This window comes from Mus caroli, unplaced genomic scaffold, assembly GCF_978045245.1.
Source record: "Mus caroli unplaced genomic scaffold, Mus_caroli_1 scaffold_20, whole genome shotgun sequence".
NCBI classification, from domain to species: domain Eukaryota; kingdom Metazoa; phylum Chordata; class Mammalia; order Rodentia; family Muridae; genus Mus; species Mus caroli.
In genome coordinates this window covers 16,774,130-16,792,785 of record NW_028227275.1, presented here as the reverse complement: position 1 = coordinate 16,792,785, position 18,656 = coordinate 16,774,130, and the positions used below count along the sequence as shown (strand labels likewise).

Genomic DNA, 18,656 nt, shown 5'->3' with positions numbered 1-18,656 from the left:
ACTGTGCTCTGTGTGGTGTCCCCTCTAACATTTGGGAATTGCAGGACATGGCCTCTGCACAAAAGGGATTTCCAGAATACCAATCCTTGGCTAGCAGTGGGGTACAACAAGCACCTGAAATTTCAAGAATTGTGCAACGGCAGTTCATTTTGGAGAGACAGTTTAGTGTAATGATTGAAGACTGGTGGATACTAAGTTTGACAGAAAGCTAATGCAACTCCTCCCATTTCCAGTGGCTGCCTGCTGATGGGAGGCCCTGGGCAAAGTACTTCTCTCTATGCCTCAGCTTCCTGACCCACACAGTGGTCCTATCCACAAGGAAACTGTTAAGTGAGACGGTGTGTGTAGACTGCTTTCTAGGTATTCCAAGGCTGGCAGAGTAGACAGTAAGAGAGTTGCCTGGCCAGTGTGGGGCAGATGTCTCCTAAGCTGAGGCTAAATTCTTGAGCCCATATTCCTGTAGGCTTACCTGGTCTACTCCAGCAGCGTGGCCGCTGGCGCCCAGAGTGGTATTGAAGAGTGTAAATACCAGTTTGCTTGGGACCGTTGGAATTGCCCCGAGAGAGCTTTACAGCTGTCCAGCCATGGTGGACTTCGGAGCGGTAAGGAAAGCCTTGGCCTCGGCTCCAGGAGCCCTGGACATAGCTTGGGCCTCTCCTCTTCTGTATCCTCAACTTTCACCCAGTCTCTGCTCAGGTCACCACTCTCTCCTGAGATCCCTTCTTTCTGTCCCTTATTTCTGTCTATACTTTCTTTCTTTACCTCCCTCCCTCCCTCCTTCCCTCCCTCCCTTCCTCCCTTTCCCCCTCCCTTTCTCCCTGTTCATACGCTTTGCCCCATCTCCAGTCCTGTGCTATCTTAGGCTGCCCAGTTGGCGAAAGGCTTTGTCAGGATCTAAGTAACACGGAGATGCAGGTGAGGGTCATAAATCCTCACCCTGATAACATCCTCCTTTCCCAGGGCTTAGAGAGAGAGGTGCTGAGCCAGGAGAAACTTGGAGACCAGGTTACCCCAGAAAGGATAAACAATTGCGCTGAAGGCTGCCCATTTGAGGAGCTTTTGAAGCTGACTGCGGGATTTCTAGACTTCAGTGTGTGACTTGAAATGAAAAGACGGGTGGTCGGGAAGGAGGACAGGGTTGAGACCAGGGATGGGACAGACCCTGGAAGAGGGAAAGCTACAAGACACAGGAGGAAGAGGCAGAGCTGGGAGTTGTGTGTGTGTGTGTGTGTGTGTGTGTGTGTGTGTGTGTGTGTGTGTGTGATATAGAGGAACTGCAACCTCTTCTAACCATTGAGGGGCTTTGGCTCCCCAGCTAACCGGGAGACAGCATTTGTGCACGCCATCAGCTCTGCTGGGGTTATGTACACCCTGACTAGAAACTGCAGCCTCGGAGACTTTGACAACTGTGGCTGTGATGACTCCCGAAATGGACAACTGGGTGAGTAGAAATGGGATGAGGTGGGGGGGGGAGGGGTGTACTGAGGAGCACAGGCAGCCCAGGAAGTTCACTTACACAATGAAAAGCATGGTGGGAACTTGGAGGAATAAAAAAAAGAGTTTATGAGGGGAATAATGCTGAAGGAGAGCGAGCCAGTTCCAGCCCCCACACGCCAGGGACAACCCTGCCCTGTTCTCCCAGAGCAGCTTCCTTAACACAGTGATAATGGAAGTATGCGCAGACTCAGTCACCTGTCCCTCCCAGAGGACTTCCTTTCCTGTTGCTTTATCCTAAGTTGGCCCCACCCCATGCTTTTCCACTGCCATCCACAACCTCTGTGCCCTGTCACTTAATTTCTGACTTCGGGTGCTCCATATTACTTCAGTTAGGTTCCTCTTCCTCTTTCAAAGGTGAACTCTTGTCCCTTTCAACCGCCCACCTGCCAGACACGTGCACTCTCCAAGAGAAGCACAAGGGCGGAATCCAATTGACAGCTAGCTATGTCACAAGGCCTGAGCAGGGGATTGGCTCAGACTGAAAGAGGGCACACAAGGTGGCAAAAACAAGATTGAAACCAATCCAGAGACAGAACACTCACCCAACTATAACCCTCCCCACCCACCCACCCACCCACCCACCCCCGCCCCACCACCCCTGCCTCATCCAATTAGAAATGAGAGCTCATGAAGCTTTGGACTCTGTGACTTTTCCTGCTCTCGCCTTTTCAGGGGGCCAAGGTTGGCTCTGGGGAGGCTGCAGTGACAACGTGGGCTTCGGAGAGGCAATTTCCAAGCAGTTTGTGGATGCCCTCGAGACAGGACAAGATGCCCGGGCAGCCATGAATCTGCACAACAATGAGGCTGGCCGCAAGGTGAGTCCCGCAGCCCTTGGCACTAGGCTCCATCCAGTACCAGCTCCAACGTTTGGGTTCTTTCACTGACTTTACCCAATCGTCTGGCCACTCACTAGCTAGGCGCCTGGCAACTGCTCCAGCTCGGGTGGCTTACGTGCTGCTCTCTCCCCCAGGCGGTCAAGGGCACTATGAAACGCACGTGTAAGTGCCACGGTGTGTCCGGCAGCTGCACCACGCAGACTTGCTGGTTGCAACTGCCAGAGTTCCGGGAGGTAGGCGCGCACTTGAAGGAGAAGTATCACGCGGCGCTCAAGGTGGACCTGCTGCAGGGCGCGGGCAACAGCGCGGCGGGCCGCGGCGCCATCGCCGACACCTTCCGCTCCATCTCCACACGCGAGCTGGTGCATCTGGAGGACTCCCCAGACTACTGCCTGGAAAACAAGACCCTGGGGCTGCTAGGCACCGAGGGCCGAGAGTGTCTGCGGCGCGGGCGCGCCCTGGGTCGCTGGGAGCGCCGCAGTTGTCGCCGACTGTGCGGGGACTGCGGGCTAGCGGTGGAGGAGCGCCGCGCCGAGACAGTGTCCAGCTGCAACTGCAAGTTTCACTGGTGCTGCGCGGTCCGCTGCGAGCAGTGCCGCCGGCGGGTCACCAAGTACTTCTGCAGCCGCGCAGAGCGGCCGCTCAGAGGCGCTGCGCACAAACCCGGGAAGAACCCCTAAGGGTATCTATCCCTTCTGCCTCCACCCCTGTTCGTCCTCGGCTTCCTTTAGAGACCCCGGAAATAGAGGAACCCAGAATGGGGGACCTCGCACTCCCTAGCCCAGAGATTCTGACAGGAGGAGGCCGCAGTCTCTACCGAGTGACACTTTGTAGCTCACTCGTAGGTCTCAAAACTGTTATAAAATTCTGCAAGATGTTCCTGAGAAGAGGATGAAAACAGGCGAGTCTCCTCACCCCACTCTACCCTACTTCGGACCCCAATGGTCGCCCAATGCTGGACCTAGCTTATCAGGCCTAGGAAGGGCCCCTCTCAGATATTCAGGGTACAGGGAAAGACGCGGCCCTTCTCTTGCTCACCATAGCTTCACCTCCCTCCAGTGAGCCAGAGCCTCTAGGCCTAGACTCCCCGCTGTTGATTATTCAAGAATCTTAACACTTTGTCTTCTCATTTCCCTACTATTTCTGGAAAGAAAAACAAAAAACCACAACCAAATCAAAACAACAACCAAACAAAAACAGAAAGAAAGAAAAAGGGAAGAAGTAAGCCTTTGAATAAGGGGTAAGAGGTAACCCCAGAGTCAAACTTGCACACCAAATGTTACTCCTCTGTGACATCATGTCACTGGCAGACTTCAGCTAAGCAGTGACCTTCCTAAACACCAAAGATACTCCAGTCACACCCAAGGGGTCTCGGAGTGGTAGAGGTCTGTAGTAGGCAGGTTGGCAATCATTTTCTGATTACTTTGTATCATAGCAGCGTCTAACTTTGTCTCCTTCTCCGCGGGAGCTTTGATCTTCTGAGCCAAGACAGGCAAATCAAGGTTTTTGGATCTGTGCCTCTTAAGGAAGGGCATAGGAAGGAGAAACCAGACCCTAATACCTGGTTCTCAAATAGGCAGGGTTCAGAACATCTGCCAGATGCGTTCTTTGATAAGTAAACCTTCACCGGCTCCACCCCCACACTCTGAAACTGTTGCTAAGAGGATGTTCAGAGCCTTAACCTATTTAATTTATTGCAGTCTGATATATGTCCCTTCTCCCAGGTCCTGACCTCGCTGATTGCTGAGAGGGAAGCACAGCAGAAATGTACCCTCTAAGCTCTCTCCTCCCTCCCACTCTGGCAGGGTACCATCTTCTCCCTGTAGTTGACTGCCTAAGTAGCTAGTTTGATTTGACTGAGGTTAATCTGCCAAGGATTAGTAAATCACCCACATAAACCTTCCGCTAATGCATTCACTTGGAAGCCCAGAGCTCTCAGCGCCGCTTCTGAGTTTCTTCCTTGGGCAGTCTGGCAGGGTCTTGTTTATGAAATGGGTATTGGGAGAACTGAAGAGCAAGCTCAGCCCAGACCTTCCCCATAGCTGCTCCTTGCCCTAGGTAAGACCTGGGTGTGGGTATCCACAGCACTTTTGAAGCAGAGACGTTCAAATTCTATACTTTCTTCCTCTTCTGCTGCAAGTACAGAGCTGAGCTCACAATGCCAAAGCCACAGTGACTACCCCGGAAGAGTGAAAGGCCCCTGACATTCGGAAGGACAGTGGCCTCGTTAAACCTCTGGGCATCTTCTGGTCCTATTAAAACTTTCTGGGAGGCAGTTTTTCCTGGTATTAGCAGGGGACATACTTCCCTTCCCTTTGGGGTCTTTTGCTACTTCACTTCCAGCTGTGAGCAATTCTTACCTGTGCCTTCTGAGCCTCCTCAGCTCTCCTTTTTCCCAATCTTTCAGCAGTGCGTGTTAATCCCAGGTCTTACTGGACAGTTACTTGATAAGTGTACAGAAGAAAACCCAGCAATGCAACTGAAAACTATAAGGGTTCCACATGGGAGCGTGAAGCTGCATTTTTCCAGGGCTCTCAGCAGAAACATGGAAGCATCATGCTTCTGTGTTCAGAACTTTAAAGTCAGACTCCAAATGCCTCCTCCGGCTTGTCATTTCTTCCATAGATTATACTTTGTATCACCAAATGGGTATGAGTGACTCCCAGTTCATCCCAGTTCTACAGAGAACCTCCTCCCCATTGCACTACGCCTTCATGCCTTTGTTCAAGCTATACACACTGGAGTGGAGACAGCTAACAACACACAAGCATCCCTCAGTTCATGGCTTCAAGTCCTACACTAACTCACTGAGACTGTGCAGACAACTCTAGAGATGCTGACTGCTGACTGGGAAGATTAGACACCTCTGAGGTCAGCTAGTCAAACTTAAAAAACAAAAACAAAAAACCCCACACATCTAAATTGATGTTGAGAAAAACGGTGGCCCAGCAACCCAGACCCCTTCCCTCCTCTTGTGGGCTCTTAAGGAGCCCATCTGTCTCAGTCTGAGGACAGAAGGGGGGGGGGTCCTGAGAAGTGACAAGAACTCTGGGTAGGGTGAGCAAAACCCTGTCTCCTTCCTGCCCCTGGCTGGTGAGCCTGCACACAAGCAGGGCTTTCTTTTCTTTAAAAGAATCCCACCCTCACTTGGCCTCAGGAGCAGGTCAGTGTGGAGAGAGAAAGGCTCCTCCTTGGCACGCTGGTAGCGCTGGTGGTGGTGGGAGGGAGGGCAGGCCAGGGCACTCGCCTATTGTGGGTCTGGATTGGATGCTTCCACTCATTCATTTCCTTTTAATTAACCCACATTCCTGGAGGAGAAATATTTATGTTGGCTCCCATAGAGGCAACCCTCAGACTGGAAAGAAGGGGGAAGAAAGCCTGTCTTAGCAAAACAATATCTCTAAAGAGCTCAAGAAGAGAAAATAGGGGAACAAAATGCCATTAAAACAGCCTTCTACCCCCGCCCGGAGTCAATGAAAACTTCATTTCACATGTTAATCCGCCACTCCGCCCCTTCTCTTCTCACAACACCTTTTCGGAAAGTGTTTGGGAAAAGTCTTGGCAGTCAGTACACAGCTCCCTGCAGCTCAGACTTCTCCTTGTGTTAGTTCAGGGCCCCGAGTGGGGCTCTCGCTCCAGCAGCGGCTTTTTCTCTCCCCCTCCTTTAATTTAAACAAAGACTTCAGAGTTCATCAACCTCCCACTGAAATTCACAGCTGCTGAACAAACTAATCCCTTCTCCCCGCCTTTCTTCCCTTCAATGGGCTCTTGGCTTCAAAGACACTTTGGGAAAGGACTTTGCTGGGGCTCACACTGCTTCATCAATAGAAGTTAGCACAAGTATTATCTGAAGAGCAAGTGGCTTTACAAACAAATACTGCCTAACAATCCCTCCCTCCCAAACACACACATCTAGCCTGCAGACATGATGGATGGACAACAGGATTAGGCCTGGTACCCCCTGGCTTCACACCCAGGCCCTTTGTGCAGCTGAACTCAGCCCTGAAGTGGTGTGGGGGAAACCCTGCAGCTCACTGTCAGGCACAGATGGAGACAGACAGACAGACACAGACAGACGTGCACGCGCATGCGGGCACACACAGACACACACACACACCAAGCAGTGTGGCTACAGATGTTGCAAGGAAAGACCTATAACACAAATCCATTCATGGGACTACACTTTAAAAAGTTATTTCCTTAGGCTGGGTCTTCCAAAGGACGCAGGTTCAGTTCTCAGCACTAATAGGTGTCCTCGTCCGGCCTCCGTAGGCACCAGGTAATATACACAGTACACAGACATACATGCAGGCAAAACTCCCAAACACATATTTTCTTTTAAGTTCTTCAGTTTTGGAGTTCTTATCTCTCCCCAGACCTTTCTTCTGTCTTCCTCTACAGTACAGGAAGCCACACCTCTCTGTTCTTGAGAGGGGCATTAGCAAGGTAGGATGCAGAGGAGTCGGAGTGGGAAACAGGTCATTGCACTTTATTGCACAGATAGGAGGTCAGCATGGAACCATGGCCAGAGGAAGTAGCTGAGAGACACGAGATAGCTGAGGGGAAGAGGAGCCCTGGGCCTTTGAGAAGCTAGGCTCTGATTCCTAAAAATAATCACAGATAGTTTAAGGCCTTGGGCCAGGCTCCAGCCTAGGTGGTGTCGAGGGTCACTCTCTAGGGCAGTGATTCCTAGTACTGCAGCCCCTTAATATACACCAGCCCATGTTGTGGTGACCCCAAACATAAAATTATTTTCTTTGCTACTTCATGCTATCATCACGAATATCTGTGTTTTCCAATCATCTTGGGTGACCCCTTGTGGAACGGTCACTGACTCCCAAGGGGATCACGACCCACATGGTGTGAGTTAAGAACCATCGCGCCAGAGTCTAAACAGAAGGCACTTCACCCTTTCACTCAGCACCTGACAGCCCACCCCGAGTGATGCCAACACATGAGAAGTTCCCTTTTTGGTTTTTAAGACAGGGTTTCTTTGTATGGCTCTGGCTGTCCTGGAACTCACAGTGATCAGCCTGCCTCTGCCTCCCGAGTGCTGGGATTAAAGGCCTGTGCCACTACCACCACTGGTAAAAGATTTTATTTTTTTTTTAAAAGGTCCGGGTTTCCTCTCTTGATTTTGTTTAGTACCTCATGTCCATGACTTGTTCAAAAGGACTGCTACATTAGAGAGAGTAAGGTTCAACTCTGAGCATCACCTCTCAGGTGGAAGCACCCAGGGTAAGTTCCAGGTGGCCAGGCATAAAGGGATGAGAAGGAGACACTCAGTTGGCGTGGGGCCAAGCCCCCAGCGTCACATACCTGGCAGCAAGGGAGGAGATTGGGGGAAATACACTCTGTTGAAAAAAAAAAATCCCCCTTTCTGCCACACGTTAAGTAACAGCAGAGGCGGCCTCCTGGTAGAAGAGAGTCCTGACTTAGCCCTGCAGCTTGTGTGCGATGGTGAGGACGGCCTTCAGCATAGGCATGAAGCTGGATACCTCGCTGAAGCTGCTGCAGCCCGCCACCTGCGCATGCACCGCGAGGCCCTGCTCAAAGCTTCCGGCATCCACACATCGGGCAACTTCATGGAGCCCAGCCAGGACGTGGGGCGAGAGCTGGGGAGGGATTGAACCCTTGGATTAGATGAGCCTACCCCAATCCCAGCTCTAACAGCATGGGCAGGTCCAGACCTCAGTCCAGGAAGATGTCTCTGAGACCAGGCGGGAGTAGAGAGGCACCGGGCAGAGGGAGTAAGTTAGGTACTTACTGTCCCCTCGCAAAGCTTCTCATACAGACATTCTAGGCGGCAGGCTGCCTCCTCCAGCTTCCTTTTTGTTTTCTGCAGGGAGAAAAATGGCTCCTGACCCTAGCTCAAAGGCTCACACTGTACAACACTATAAACAGATATGATATAAAATAATTACAACGGCTCGCTACTAGTTCCTTCATTTCACAGACCAAGTGGAGGTCCAAAGATGGCAAGAGGCTTGATCAGGCGACACAGCCAGTGAGTGACTGAATGGTGGTTCTCTCCTGCCAGCTCCACCCTCTCTAACGTGCCCTGCTCTTGTAAATCCCCATGCTCTCTGGTCCTGCTATTGAGAAGTGGCACTTAGGGCAGACTCCAAGCCCTCCCCTACTTCATCTGGACATCAAAGAACTTTAAGATGTAGTCCACACTCCAGGGTCAGCGAGGTCGTCGCTGGCCTACATCTGAGGCATCTAGGAGCCTGCTGAGGCTGTGAAGAGGCAGGCTCAGGGAGACCCATACTTACAAGGTCAGTGGCGGTCAGGGAACAGCGCTGAAGGAGTGCCTCAAAGCTGTCCTTCACGCACTGATGCTCTGGGGGCAGCTCCTTCCCCACCTTCTCAGGAGGCAGTGGCTGGAGTTGCTAACGAGGGGACAGTGAGGCAGGACTGGAGGTGAGCTGTCCTCATGGCTTCCCTAAGGCCTAGTGACCTGTGACTCAAGGTCATACCTGCTGCTGCAGAGCTGAGAGCCACCCCTCCCTCCTCTCCAGGAAGAAGAACCCCTTCAGGCTCAAGGGTTACTTCCACCTTGAGCAAAAAGTCCAGTTTCTATGATCCCACTTTTCTTGCCCAAGTAGGGTGGGGAAGCATTAGGGGAGGGGCCCACAGTTCTTGTCACCTGCAGGCTGCATTCTCTTGGGGCTCCAGGAGGAGGCAGGGTCGTACTGGAGACTAGGGGCTGAGGTAGCAGGGCCTGTTGTGGCTCAGGGCCAAGGCTCCTAAGCGGAGCTGTAATTGGTGCTGGAGGCATGAATGTCTCAGGCAGCTACAGAGATAAAGAGAAGCCTATGAGCGGACCCAGAGACACCACAGGCTGATCTTGAACAAAGAAACAGGATGGGGAGCGGGGAACTGGAACACAGAACAGTGTGTGCTCTAAAGAGAGAGGTGCTGAGGGGCACACACCCACTTGGAGGAGAGCAAGCAAATATGAGAAGGGTGGGGCTGAGTTCTTAAAGAACTAGGAAGTGGGTCACTGGTTAGGGAAAGATGCAGCGACCTTTTTCCTTTGGGGGTTTCCCTGGGAAGCTGGAGCAACTTTCCAGGAGTCCTGGGGTCCTAAAGAACAAAAGGCAGGGATTTTAGGGGCATGGTTAAGAACCTTGATGATGTTTAACCTAAAAGCTGGAGAAATTCTTTTAGTTAGAGTCTGCCATACCTCCCTCTGTAGGTCAGTCATACTCCTAACTGACAAAGGGCCTTAGTTCACTGGCTTGAGGAACAAGACTCCCAAAGTAATAGTGAGAAGGGGAAGAGAGGTGGCAATGACCCGCAGGAAGCAACTATGGAAAGAGGACTGACCTGGACAAGTGGCCAAGATGCCAGAGCTCCGGAGGGCACTAGAGCACGGTGCTCCTGGACCTCCAGGAGGGGGGGCCACAGAGAAAGTGACAGGAGAGGCTGGGACCTGGGAGCTCAGAGGGTTGGGACCTGGTGGTCCCACAGGAGGCAGAGGGAGGAGTCTAGGAGTTTCAGGCAGGTGGGCGGAGCCTGGCTGCATGAAGTCTGGGGATGCCATGACTGGAGTGAGGCCAGGAAGAGGCCATGCTCCACAGAATCCAGCTGGGTTTACAGCTGGAACACTTTGTCCTCCGGAAAGCTGTGGCTGAGATAAAGCTGCAGGAGAGGAGAAATAAGTAACTTATCACCAGCCTTCATTTGGGAGGGACTCAGAGAACATCATGCAGGAACAAACCAACAGAAAACCAGAAAAGTGGGTGTGGTAGCACCTGCAGGGACACCTAGGAGGCTGGGACAAGGTCTCTTGAGACCAGGAATTGGAAACCAAGCAAGAGTCCATTAAACATACACACACACATTTGTAAACCCACAACCAATAATAACAATGAAGGATTAGTCCATGTAGAAAGAAATCTACACTTTGCAAAGTATTCTCTAACTTTATTCTTTATTTGACCCTCAGAATATTACTAGTGAATTGAAATGACAGACGTAACTAGTTTGGTATATTGCCAAAAGTACTAAGCCTTTAGCCAGAAAAAGAGAGAGTCAGAGAAAGAGAGAGAGTCAGAGAAAGAGAGAGAGCACATATGAGAGAGAGAGAGAGAGAGAGAGAGAGAGAGCGCACATATAAGGAGGGATTCAATAAAGAGAACTCTTATGAATCCAGATTTCAATCCCAAATCAATTTTCTCAAAAATAGAAAAATTTTTGGTATATTTTCTTGGATATCACTCAAGCCCCCCCCCGTGCTCTGTATACTTTATTTTATGTTCAAAACCAGAATTTAATAAAATGTGTTAAAAAGACAAAACAAGCTGGGTACACTCCTGTGATTCCAGCACTGGGGGCAGAGGCAGAAAGATCAGTTTAAGGTCATCTTGGGCTACACAGAAAGTAGGAGGTTAGCTTGAGTTACACAAGATGCTGTCCCATATAAAACAACGGCCTCTCCGGGCAACATGAGCATTGGCTGGGGAGGCAGGATGTCTATCTGCATGCCTGTCTTCTCTGAGACCTCATATTCCACCAGAAGATATCTTCCCTTACTCACCAGGCCTTACTCCAGGGACGAAATGCCCAGGCAGGATTGCCTGGGGCCCAAGGACCCTCTGGTCACTTGAGCCCTGAGAAGGGCTGGGCTGGGAGGGGCTGAAGGGCATCACTGATGATGGCTGAGCTGTGGTCCTCGGCCTCACAGATGGAGCTGGGACCTGTGAAGAGGGAAAGAGGTCAGGGAGCTGGTGTGCTGTGGCCATTCCTCCCATGCCCCATCCCTGTAGCAACACCAGGGTCAAGCTGAAGGTCTTTAGTGTACAACGCCGGATTCTCTGTTATCTACTTTCCACGAGTCATTCCTTTATTTAATCCCATCCCAGGACCACAACCCATTGACGTTTTGTCGGTCTTTATTGGAAAGCTGCTGTTTCTTATTGGTTCAATGTGCTTGCACATCTGTCCTCTGTGGCTGAGGTAGACGTAATGTCCTGATTCCTGTGTCTGAGTAACTTAATCTTTAATATCCAATGAAGGGCTGGAGAACAGCTTGATCCACATGTTAGAAGAGACCTAGTTCCCACAGCTTGTTCTCTGACTTCTACACACGCACCATGGCACACATGTACACACACACACGTAATATATTTTTTAAAAAACCTCCTTTTCAAGTTCAGTATGGGGGTGCAGGCCTTTAATCCCAGCACTTAGTAGGCAGAAGCTTGCATATCTCTATGAGTTTAAGACCAGGCTGGTCTGCATAGTGAGTTCTAGACCCACTGAGACTATATGGTGAGACCCTGTCACAAAAACAAAAACAAATACAAACAAACACAAAAGAACAACTTTTTTTAAAAGGGAATAAGATCAGGTTGGGGAATGGAGGTGGGAGACAGAGGGAGAGAATACTGAAGAGACAACTGGGGGGGGGTGCTGTGTGGATCTCTGGTATGAGCTAGAAATCTAGTACAGTGGAGACTCCCAGGAACCCATGAGAGTGACCCTAGCTAAGACTCCTAGCAATGGGAGATACAGAGCCTAAACTGGCCATCTTCTGTAACCAGGCACGTCTTCCAGTGGAGGGATTGGGATACCAACCCAGCCACAAAACCTTTGACCTACATTTTGTCCTGCCTACAGGATGGTAAAGGTAGCACAGAAATTGTGGGAGTGTTCAACAGTGACTGGTCCTGCTTGACACCCGTGATGCCATGAGAGTGAGCCCACCCCTGTCACTGCCCGGAGGGCCGGGAACCAGAGGCTGGAGAGCCCAGACACCTAAGATCAAACCAAACACAAGTCGGAAAAAAAACGTCACCGAAGTGATTCCTAGTGATTTTATGCTGTACTCATAGATTGGTGTCCAGCCCAGTTGTCATGAGAGAGGCTTCACCAGCAACTGATGGGAATAGATGCAGAGACCCACAGCCAAATATTAGGTAGAGCTTGGGGAATCATGGGGGGAAAGGAGAAGAATTGTAGGAGCCAGAGGGGTCAAGGACACCACAAGAAAACCCACAGAATCAACTAACCTGGACCGATAGGAACTCTCAGAGACTGAACTACCAACAAGGGAGCCTGCAAGGGACTGACATGGACCCTCCACAGATATGTTACAGTTGTGTAGCTTGATCTTCATGTGGGACTCCTAACAGTGGGAGCAGGGGCTGTCTCTGACTCTTTGCCTGCCTTTGGGACCCTTACCCCTACCTGATTGTCCCATCTAGCCTTAATAGAAAAGGGGGGGGGCTGGTTTCACTGAAACTTGCTATGCCATGGCTAATTGATATCCATGGGAGGCACAGATGGGGTGGGGAGGAGGGAGAAAGTTGGAGGGAGGGACTTGGGGAAGGGTGGGAGGGGAAACTTCAGTCAGCATGTCAAATAACAAACAAACAAATAAAAATTGTAGAAAGCAGAGTGATAACCGGAGAGATGGCTCAGTGGTTAAGAGTACTCCCTTAACCCACTGGTGTTTGTTTGTTTGTTTATTCTTCTCTCGTATATGACATCTTGACCACAGTTTTTATTATGTGAATAAAAATTTAAAAATAAATCTTATAAAATGTAACACTTTTCTTAAAGTCTCAGATCAAATAACCAGCATCATAGCCATTCTAGAATATTCCTGAGCTTCACTCCTCAACACACACACACACACATACACACACACACACATATATACACACACACATACACACACATACATACATACACATACACACATACATACACACATACACACACACATACACACATACACACACATATATACACATACTCACATACACACACATATATACACATACTCACATACACACACACACATACACACTCACATACACACACATACATATACACTCACATACACACATATATATATATACATACATACACACACACACATACATACACACACATACATACACACACACACACACACACACCCCACAGGAAATTTCTTTTCTTTCTATATAATCCCATAGTACCCTGCCATATCAATTATGGCTATTCTAAATTCTACATATTTTTGAATACGCTATCCTTCCACTAGATGAACTACTTGAGGGCAAAGATTATAATTTGTGTCCCTCATGTTCTAAGATTCTAGTGTTTGTTCAGTGAACAGTTACTAGAAAAAAATACCTGACTCTCAAATGGTTCTGTGAAGCAGGAAATTTTCATCTGGTTTTGGACACTAAAATCATTCCAAGTGTCTACGACCATAATCACTTTTGAATGGACCGATAAACTAATTAACAGATAAGGTCCTACCTGTTGAGGAGGCTGAAGCCCCCTTCTGTATGATGATGTCTCTTTGGAGTGGAGGGCAGCTCCTACAGCAACTCGGGGGAAAGGGAAAGCAGGAGCCTGTTGGCCTAAGACGGCAGAACCTTGGGCATGAAAAAGCCGATCTCTCAGCTGCTGAACTGCTGGCTAAAGTTGTAATAAGGAAGAGCTGGGTTAGGAAATGAAAACTAGCAAACATCTTCTCTTCCAAGCCTGGCTCTTTCATTAGACTCTGGATAACTGTTTATATATTCTCTAGTAACACAGAGACCCAAAGTTCCCTGATCCCTGCCAAACACTTGCACACCTCCCTCCTGGCTATCCTGAGCCAGGAGTGCCCCACGTGCACTTCTCTTTGAAGGTTTAGTTCAGCTGTTTTAAGCCCTGGAAAGCCTTCCTTCAGATCTCCGGGAAAGCCACCTCTTCCCTGCAGTCCCACAGTGCTCAGCGCAGTCTTCTGTTAGGACACTGTAAGTTACTGATAGGTGATCTCTCCCAACAGACTGTGGGCTGCTAAAGGAGAAAGATCGTATCTGTCCTAGGCGCTACAGCATTGGTTCAGGATGTAAAGCATGGGTGTTCGTGCTGTTGGATGAATGAAGAAGATGATTTGCTCTTTATCATGGCCACTCTCACCTGGATACAGTCGCTGGGTAGGAAGCTCATGGCAGTAGCTAGGCTGCCCTGGGCTGCCAGGAGACCGGCATACTGGGTGAGCATGTGTGTTGTGGCAGGACCTGGGCTCATCTTGTTAGAGCCCTGAAGGAGCTCTAGGCTCCTGCTGAGGACTGTCACCTGCTCCATTAGCTCCTGCAGGGACAAAGATGAAGGTGATCCACCTTTTCCATGCATACCTTGCTCTGTCCTGGTGGCTCATCCAGGACCATTGTACCATGAATGATGGCTCCAGGAACATCGCACCATGGGAAAGAGCACTTGGACATCATGGTGATGGCAACAGACAGTCACATGAAAGAGACGTGATGGAGGAGGCCTCACTCCTTAAGCTATTAAGGTTGGGACCAACGGACTGCATCCAGGCCTTGGATTTCTATGCATCTGTCTCTTCTTGGTACCTCTTTATCCCTTCCTGCATGTATGTCATCAACCAGACTGAATTGTTTCATATGAGACTCTGTTCTCCCCAAAAGCCTATGACTTCAACTTCTCTGATTACCTACAGAACACCTGATACAGTTTAGGTCCATAGAATGTTTCACTGAAATTCTCAAATACTGGATTGACTTGTGTGGTGAGTCTTTGAATGGCAACATTTTCTGAAGGCTCATCGCCAACCTAGGCATCCTGAGGGAGTAAGGTGGTTTATTCCTGACATTAGGCACGGAGGGCCCTCTGCTCTTCCCTAACACTTGGTTCTAGCTTACCTAGATGTCCCACCTCTCTGATCTGAACAACCCTACCACTAGTGGCCGAAACTCTGGAGAGGAGAGGTACCTGCAGAGCCATGGGGCTCGAGGCTTGCTGGAATTTTGCCCAGCTCTCTACCAGCCGCTCCACACTCCCTGAGCACACATAGCAGAGTCTGGCTTCAGAGGTGAGTGCCCTGCCTCCCTCCTGCTCCATTCGAGTTCCCAGCATGTCTGTGGAGAGATGCAAACATGTTTACCAGCACAGCTTCCCTACGCTACTCTTCCTGCACATTTGGAAACAAGTGAAAGACTGATCTCTCAGACAAGTGTCTTCACTGGCTTTAAGACAACTCAGGGGAGAGAGATGGCCACATGATAAAGAGCACATCCCATTCTTACAGAGGACCTGGGTTCGATTCCCAGAACCCACTCAGCAGTTCACACCTAACTATAACTTCAGTTCCAGTGATTCTGTCTAATTCCTCCTTCAATGGGACCCAGGCATACATACACATGGTACATTCACTTATATAAATGCAGGCAAAATACTCATAATACATAAATAAAAATAAAAGATAAATCTTTTAAGCTAAACTTACTCTATAGAAACAGTCAAAGAATTTGTCATGTGACAGAGAAATAAGACAGAACTTATGTGATGCCTCCAAGAAACAAGAAGCTACAGTCCCTCTCCTGGCTGAGCCCTTTCTTCCAGAGCCCAGGCTGATCGACCCTCTGCCTCCACTTTGCATAAATCTGTTGGCACATGCTAGACTCACACCTACCACAGAGCTCAGGGAACTTCTCTGGCCCTGAATACGTCAGTAGCAAGGCCAGCGCCTCTCTCCAGTTCTTCAGCCTACAGGCACATACTAGGTCCTTCCAATTCTTCTTTACAACACAGGCTAGAAGCTGTACTGGGCAAGAAGGGAGAGACCCTCAGCCTTCCGTCCAGCACAGTCAGCAGGGATGTTCCAACAGAGCCTCTCATGTTAGAATGCTCAGCATGGCTAGCAATGAAGTAGAGGTCGTTAGAGTAGAGAGACAGGTAGATTTCACACACCAGCCCTAAGGGACGGGCCTCTACCTGCCCAGGTCCAAGCCATCCCCTCCCTTCTTCTCCTGGGTGACGGGCAGTACCGAGGAGGTTTTGGTTCTCCTCTTGGCTAGGTAGCGTTCTTGTGTCCACTTGAGCAGCTCTGCATCCCCAGCCTGAGCCAGGATGATGGCATCGGCAAAGCGTTCCTCCTTCAAACACAGCTCCACAGCAGACCACAGTTCCCCGAGCAGCAGAGCCTGGCTCAGGAGTCCATCAGTGTCTGCAGACAGCACATCACCTCCTCACTCTCTGGCCCTCACATACTCACTTCCTGCCCAAGAACACAGAGCTTTCCCCTCTGGCTCCAGCACTTCAAAGACGGCTGAGATGTGAAGGCTTCCTCTGCGGTGTATGGGAGGCACATGTTGGAAGCAAACTGTCTCTAACTTAGGCAGCCTGGTTCCACAAAACCCCCAAGTTTCACTTCTGGGCAACAAAATGCAGTGTCCCAAGGATGCCCTGGTCCAACTGAAACTTTCTAAAACAGGATTCAAATCAGGGAGGACCTTGTGTGCAGGATCACAAATGGGATGTGGGCAAGGTCACCGTTTTGTTTTGTTTTTTTAACAAGAAAACTAAGGAATAGAAAAAAGCTCTTGGCAGAAGGCCATCCAGAGAAGGGCCCAGTCACTAGACCGAGCACAGCACCCACTAGCTGGAAAAGACCCACCAGTATTTGACATTTTAGGTGGGAGGCAAGGGAGAATAAGTGACTCTTAAGACCAAAAACTCTGGGCCCATCTGCTCCCATGCAGTGATCTCCTCTCTCCCAGGGCCAGGGTACCTTCTGTGGTGGGGATCTCCCAGGGAGTCATGTTCTGAGGTATCAGCTCATCAAAGAAGGCTGAAGATGCAGAGGCTTCCTTGGCAGTGTGTTTGGAGGCCTGTACACAGAGGGGCAGGTGTGACTGTGTAGGAACTGAAGCCAGAACACAGACAGCATGCTCTAGGCAAGAGCGCTACCATTTGTGTCCTAGTATATAAAACAGAAAGAATGCACAGGTCCGTTTGGGAAGCATCCTGTGGGCTCTGTGTTCTACTCTGGCTCCAAGTGAGCAAAGCCTCCCCGGGAAGCTTACTGAGGACAAGCGAAAGGACCAGCATGGAGACTGTTCCCTAGAAGGCATGTCTCCTGTGCTCCCAGGAGTCAGGCTCCCCGGGCTCCAACCATACCTGGGCACAAGGGCTGTGTGCTCTGTCACTTTTGAGGTCAACCGCCTCAAGCTGAGGGCTTTCCTGTGATTTCGAGTTGCTCTTCAGGCAAGTGTCCACCTGTGTGGAGACCCTTGTGAGTGCCAGCCAGGCTCCCGCAATTGTCTGATGCTCCCCATTCACCCACCCCAAACTCTCTAAGATCCTTCGCCCACTTTTCCAGAGAAGGCCTAATTCCAGGAGGTAAAACACACATTGGTGACGGATTGAGGCCAGGTGTCCCGAGCAGAGGACCTAGCGGGGGTTCTGCAGAGTTCTGCAGGGTTCTGCGGGGTTCTGCGGGGTTCTGCGGGGTTCTGTGGGGCTATACTCACCTTCTTCTGAAGCTCCTCTCTGCTGTAACCTAACAGCCCAAGGAACTTCGGCCTGGAATCCTGCTCTAAGGTCACCTAAGGAGCCACAGATACAGAAACATTTCCATCAAAGGAATGTAAATGACCATTCTCCTCTATCGTGATGGATACCCGTACCATTATACCCTCACATACAGCCCCATGGACCATCAAAGTACCCTCGAAACAGTGGTCCCACCTTTTACCTTTCCTCCTCACTGGCTTTTGCTGGGCTGTGGACAGTATTATCACAACCCTTTGCCACGTTGACATGAGAACTGTACCTTCAGTTGACTTCCTAACTTAGTTTACCTTAGTAACCCAATGAGAGTAAACGTGGCAGTTTAGAAGTGGTGCTTCCTGTAACTGATTGGTTATTGCGCCTGGCCTGGAACTGGGTAAATCATAAATAATCTATATGAACACCATGTCAGGTTTCTGGCTTCACAGACTCTGGGCACTGGACGTATCCCTGTGGGGTCTCTGAAACCGACAGTTGGCTTTTCTATCCGAGCAGCTTGCAAGTCAGGGCACCTTACACATCGTCTGTGTCCACCTGGATCATCTCTTTGCATCTGAGCTGTACAGGGAGCTGAAGGGAACTCTGAATGGTTGCATGAAATACTGAAAAACACACCACAAGGAGAGTGCCACCGGCACTGCCCTGGTCTCCACATCCTGAGGAGACTGGGGCACTGCCCTGGTGAGGATACTGATGCCAAGTGTAACCTGCGTGGTCCTGAGATCTAAATGCAGGGTTGAGAAGACACTGGCAGAGGGTGCACAGGAACAGTGCCCAAAGCCAGCTTCTCACCAAATTGCTGACACCAAGGACCAGCCTACTCCACTCTCTGTTTCTCCCACACTGACCCATAGATTCTGACTATAGTCTTTCTTACATCTCTTGCCTTCCTCCTCCTTCCATGCCCTTCCTGGGAAATGGCTTTCCAGAGCTCTGGGTATTTTAATTTACATTTATTTACTTATTTTTTGTGTGTATATATGTAGGCACATGTAAGTATGTATACATGTG

At 49.9% G+C, this 18,656-nt stretch overlaps 2 protein-coding genes across 6 annotated transcripts in view; one reads left to right on the top strand and one right to left on the bottom strand.

Moving 5' to 3' along the window:
• Positions 1 to 267: 267 nt before the first annotated feature.
• On the top strand, positions 268 to 5,812 carry Wnt8b (Wnt family member 8B). The gene is made up of 4 exons (XM_029472427.2): positions 268 to 602; positions 1,316 to 1,441; positions 2,170 to 2,312; positions 2,468 to 5,812. Exons 2-4 carry the CDS (start codon positions 1,363 to 1,365, stop codon positions 3,011 to 3,013), a joined length of 768 nt encoding a protein of 255 aa, XP_029328287.1. The 5' UTR covers positions 268 to 602; positions 1,316 to 1,362; the 3' UTR covers positions 3,014 to 5,812.
• A 989-nt stretch (positions 5,813 to 6,801) lies between these two features.
• Sec31b (SEC31 homolog B, COPII component) overlaps positions 6,802 to 18,656 on the bottom strand; it is a 29,064-nt gene continuing 17,209 nt past the window's right edge. For all 5 annotated transcript variants that reach the window (XM_021152511.3, XM_085834230.1, XM_029472426.2 and 2 more), the window contains 15 exons: positions 17,606 to 17,680; positions 17,253 to 17,351; positions 16,864 to 16,963; positions 16,121 to 16,299; positions 15,766 to 15,892; positions 15,066 to 15,211; positions 14,247 to 14,420; positions 13,596 to 13,757; positions 10,879 to 11,038; positions 9,666 to 9,980; positions 9,364 to 9,422; positions 8,983 to 9,129; positions 8,609 to 8,725; positions 8,101 to 8,172; positions 6,802 to 7,948 (listed from right to left, as the gene is read on the bottom strand). In XM_021152511.3, the coding sequence (XP_021008170.1) occupies positions 7,769 to 7,948; positions 8,101 to 8,172; positions 8,609 to 8,725; positions 8,983 to 9,129; positions 9,364 to 9,422; positions 9,666 to 9,980; positions 10,879 to 11,038; positions 13,596 to 13,757; positions 14,247 to 14,420; positions 15,066 to 15,211; positions 15,766 to 15,892; positions 16,121 to 16,299; positions 16,864 to 16,963; positions 17,253 to 17,351; positions 17,606 to 17,680 (2,112 nt within the window). In that variant the 3' untranslated portion in view covers positions 6,802 to 7,768. The remainder of the gene's footprint in view (positions 7,949 to 8,100; positions 8,173 to 8,608; positions 8,726 to 8,982; positions 9,130 to 9,363; positions 9,423 to 9,665; positions 9,981 to 10,878; positions 11,039 to 13,595; positions 13,758 to 14,246; positions 14,421 to 15,065; positions 15,212 to 15,765; positions 15,893 to 16,120; positions 16,300 to 16,863; positions 16,964 to 17,252; positions 17,352 to 17,605; positions 17,681 to 18,656) is intronic.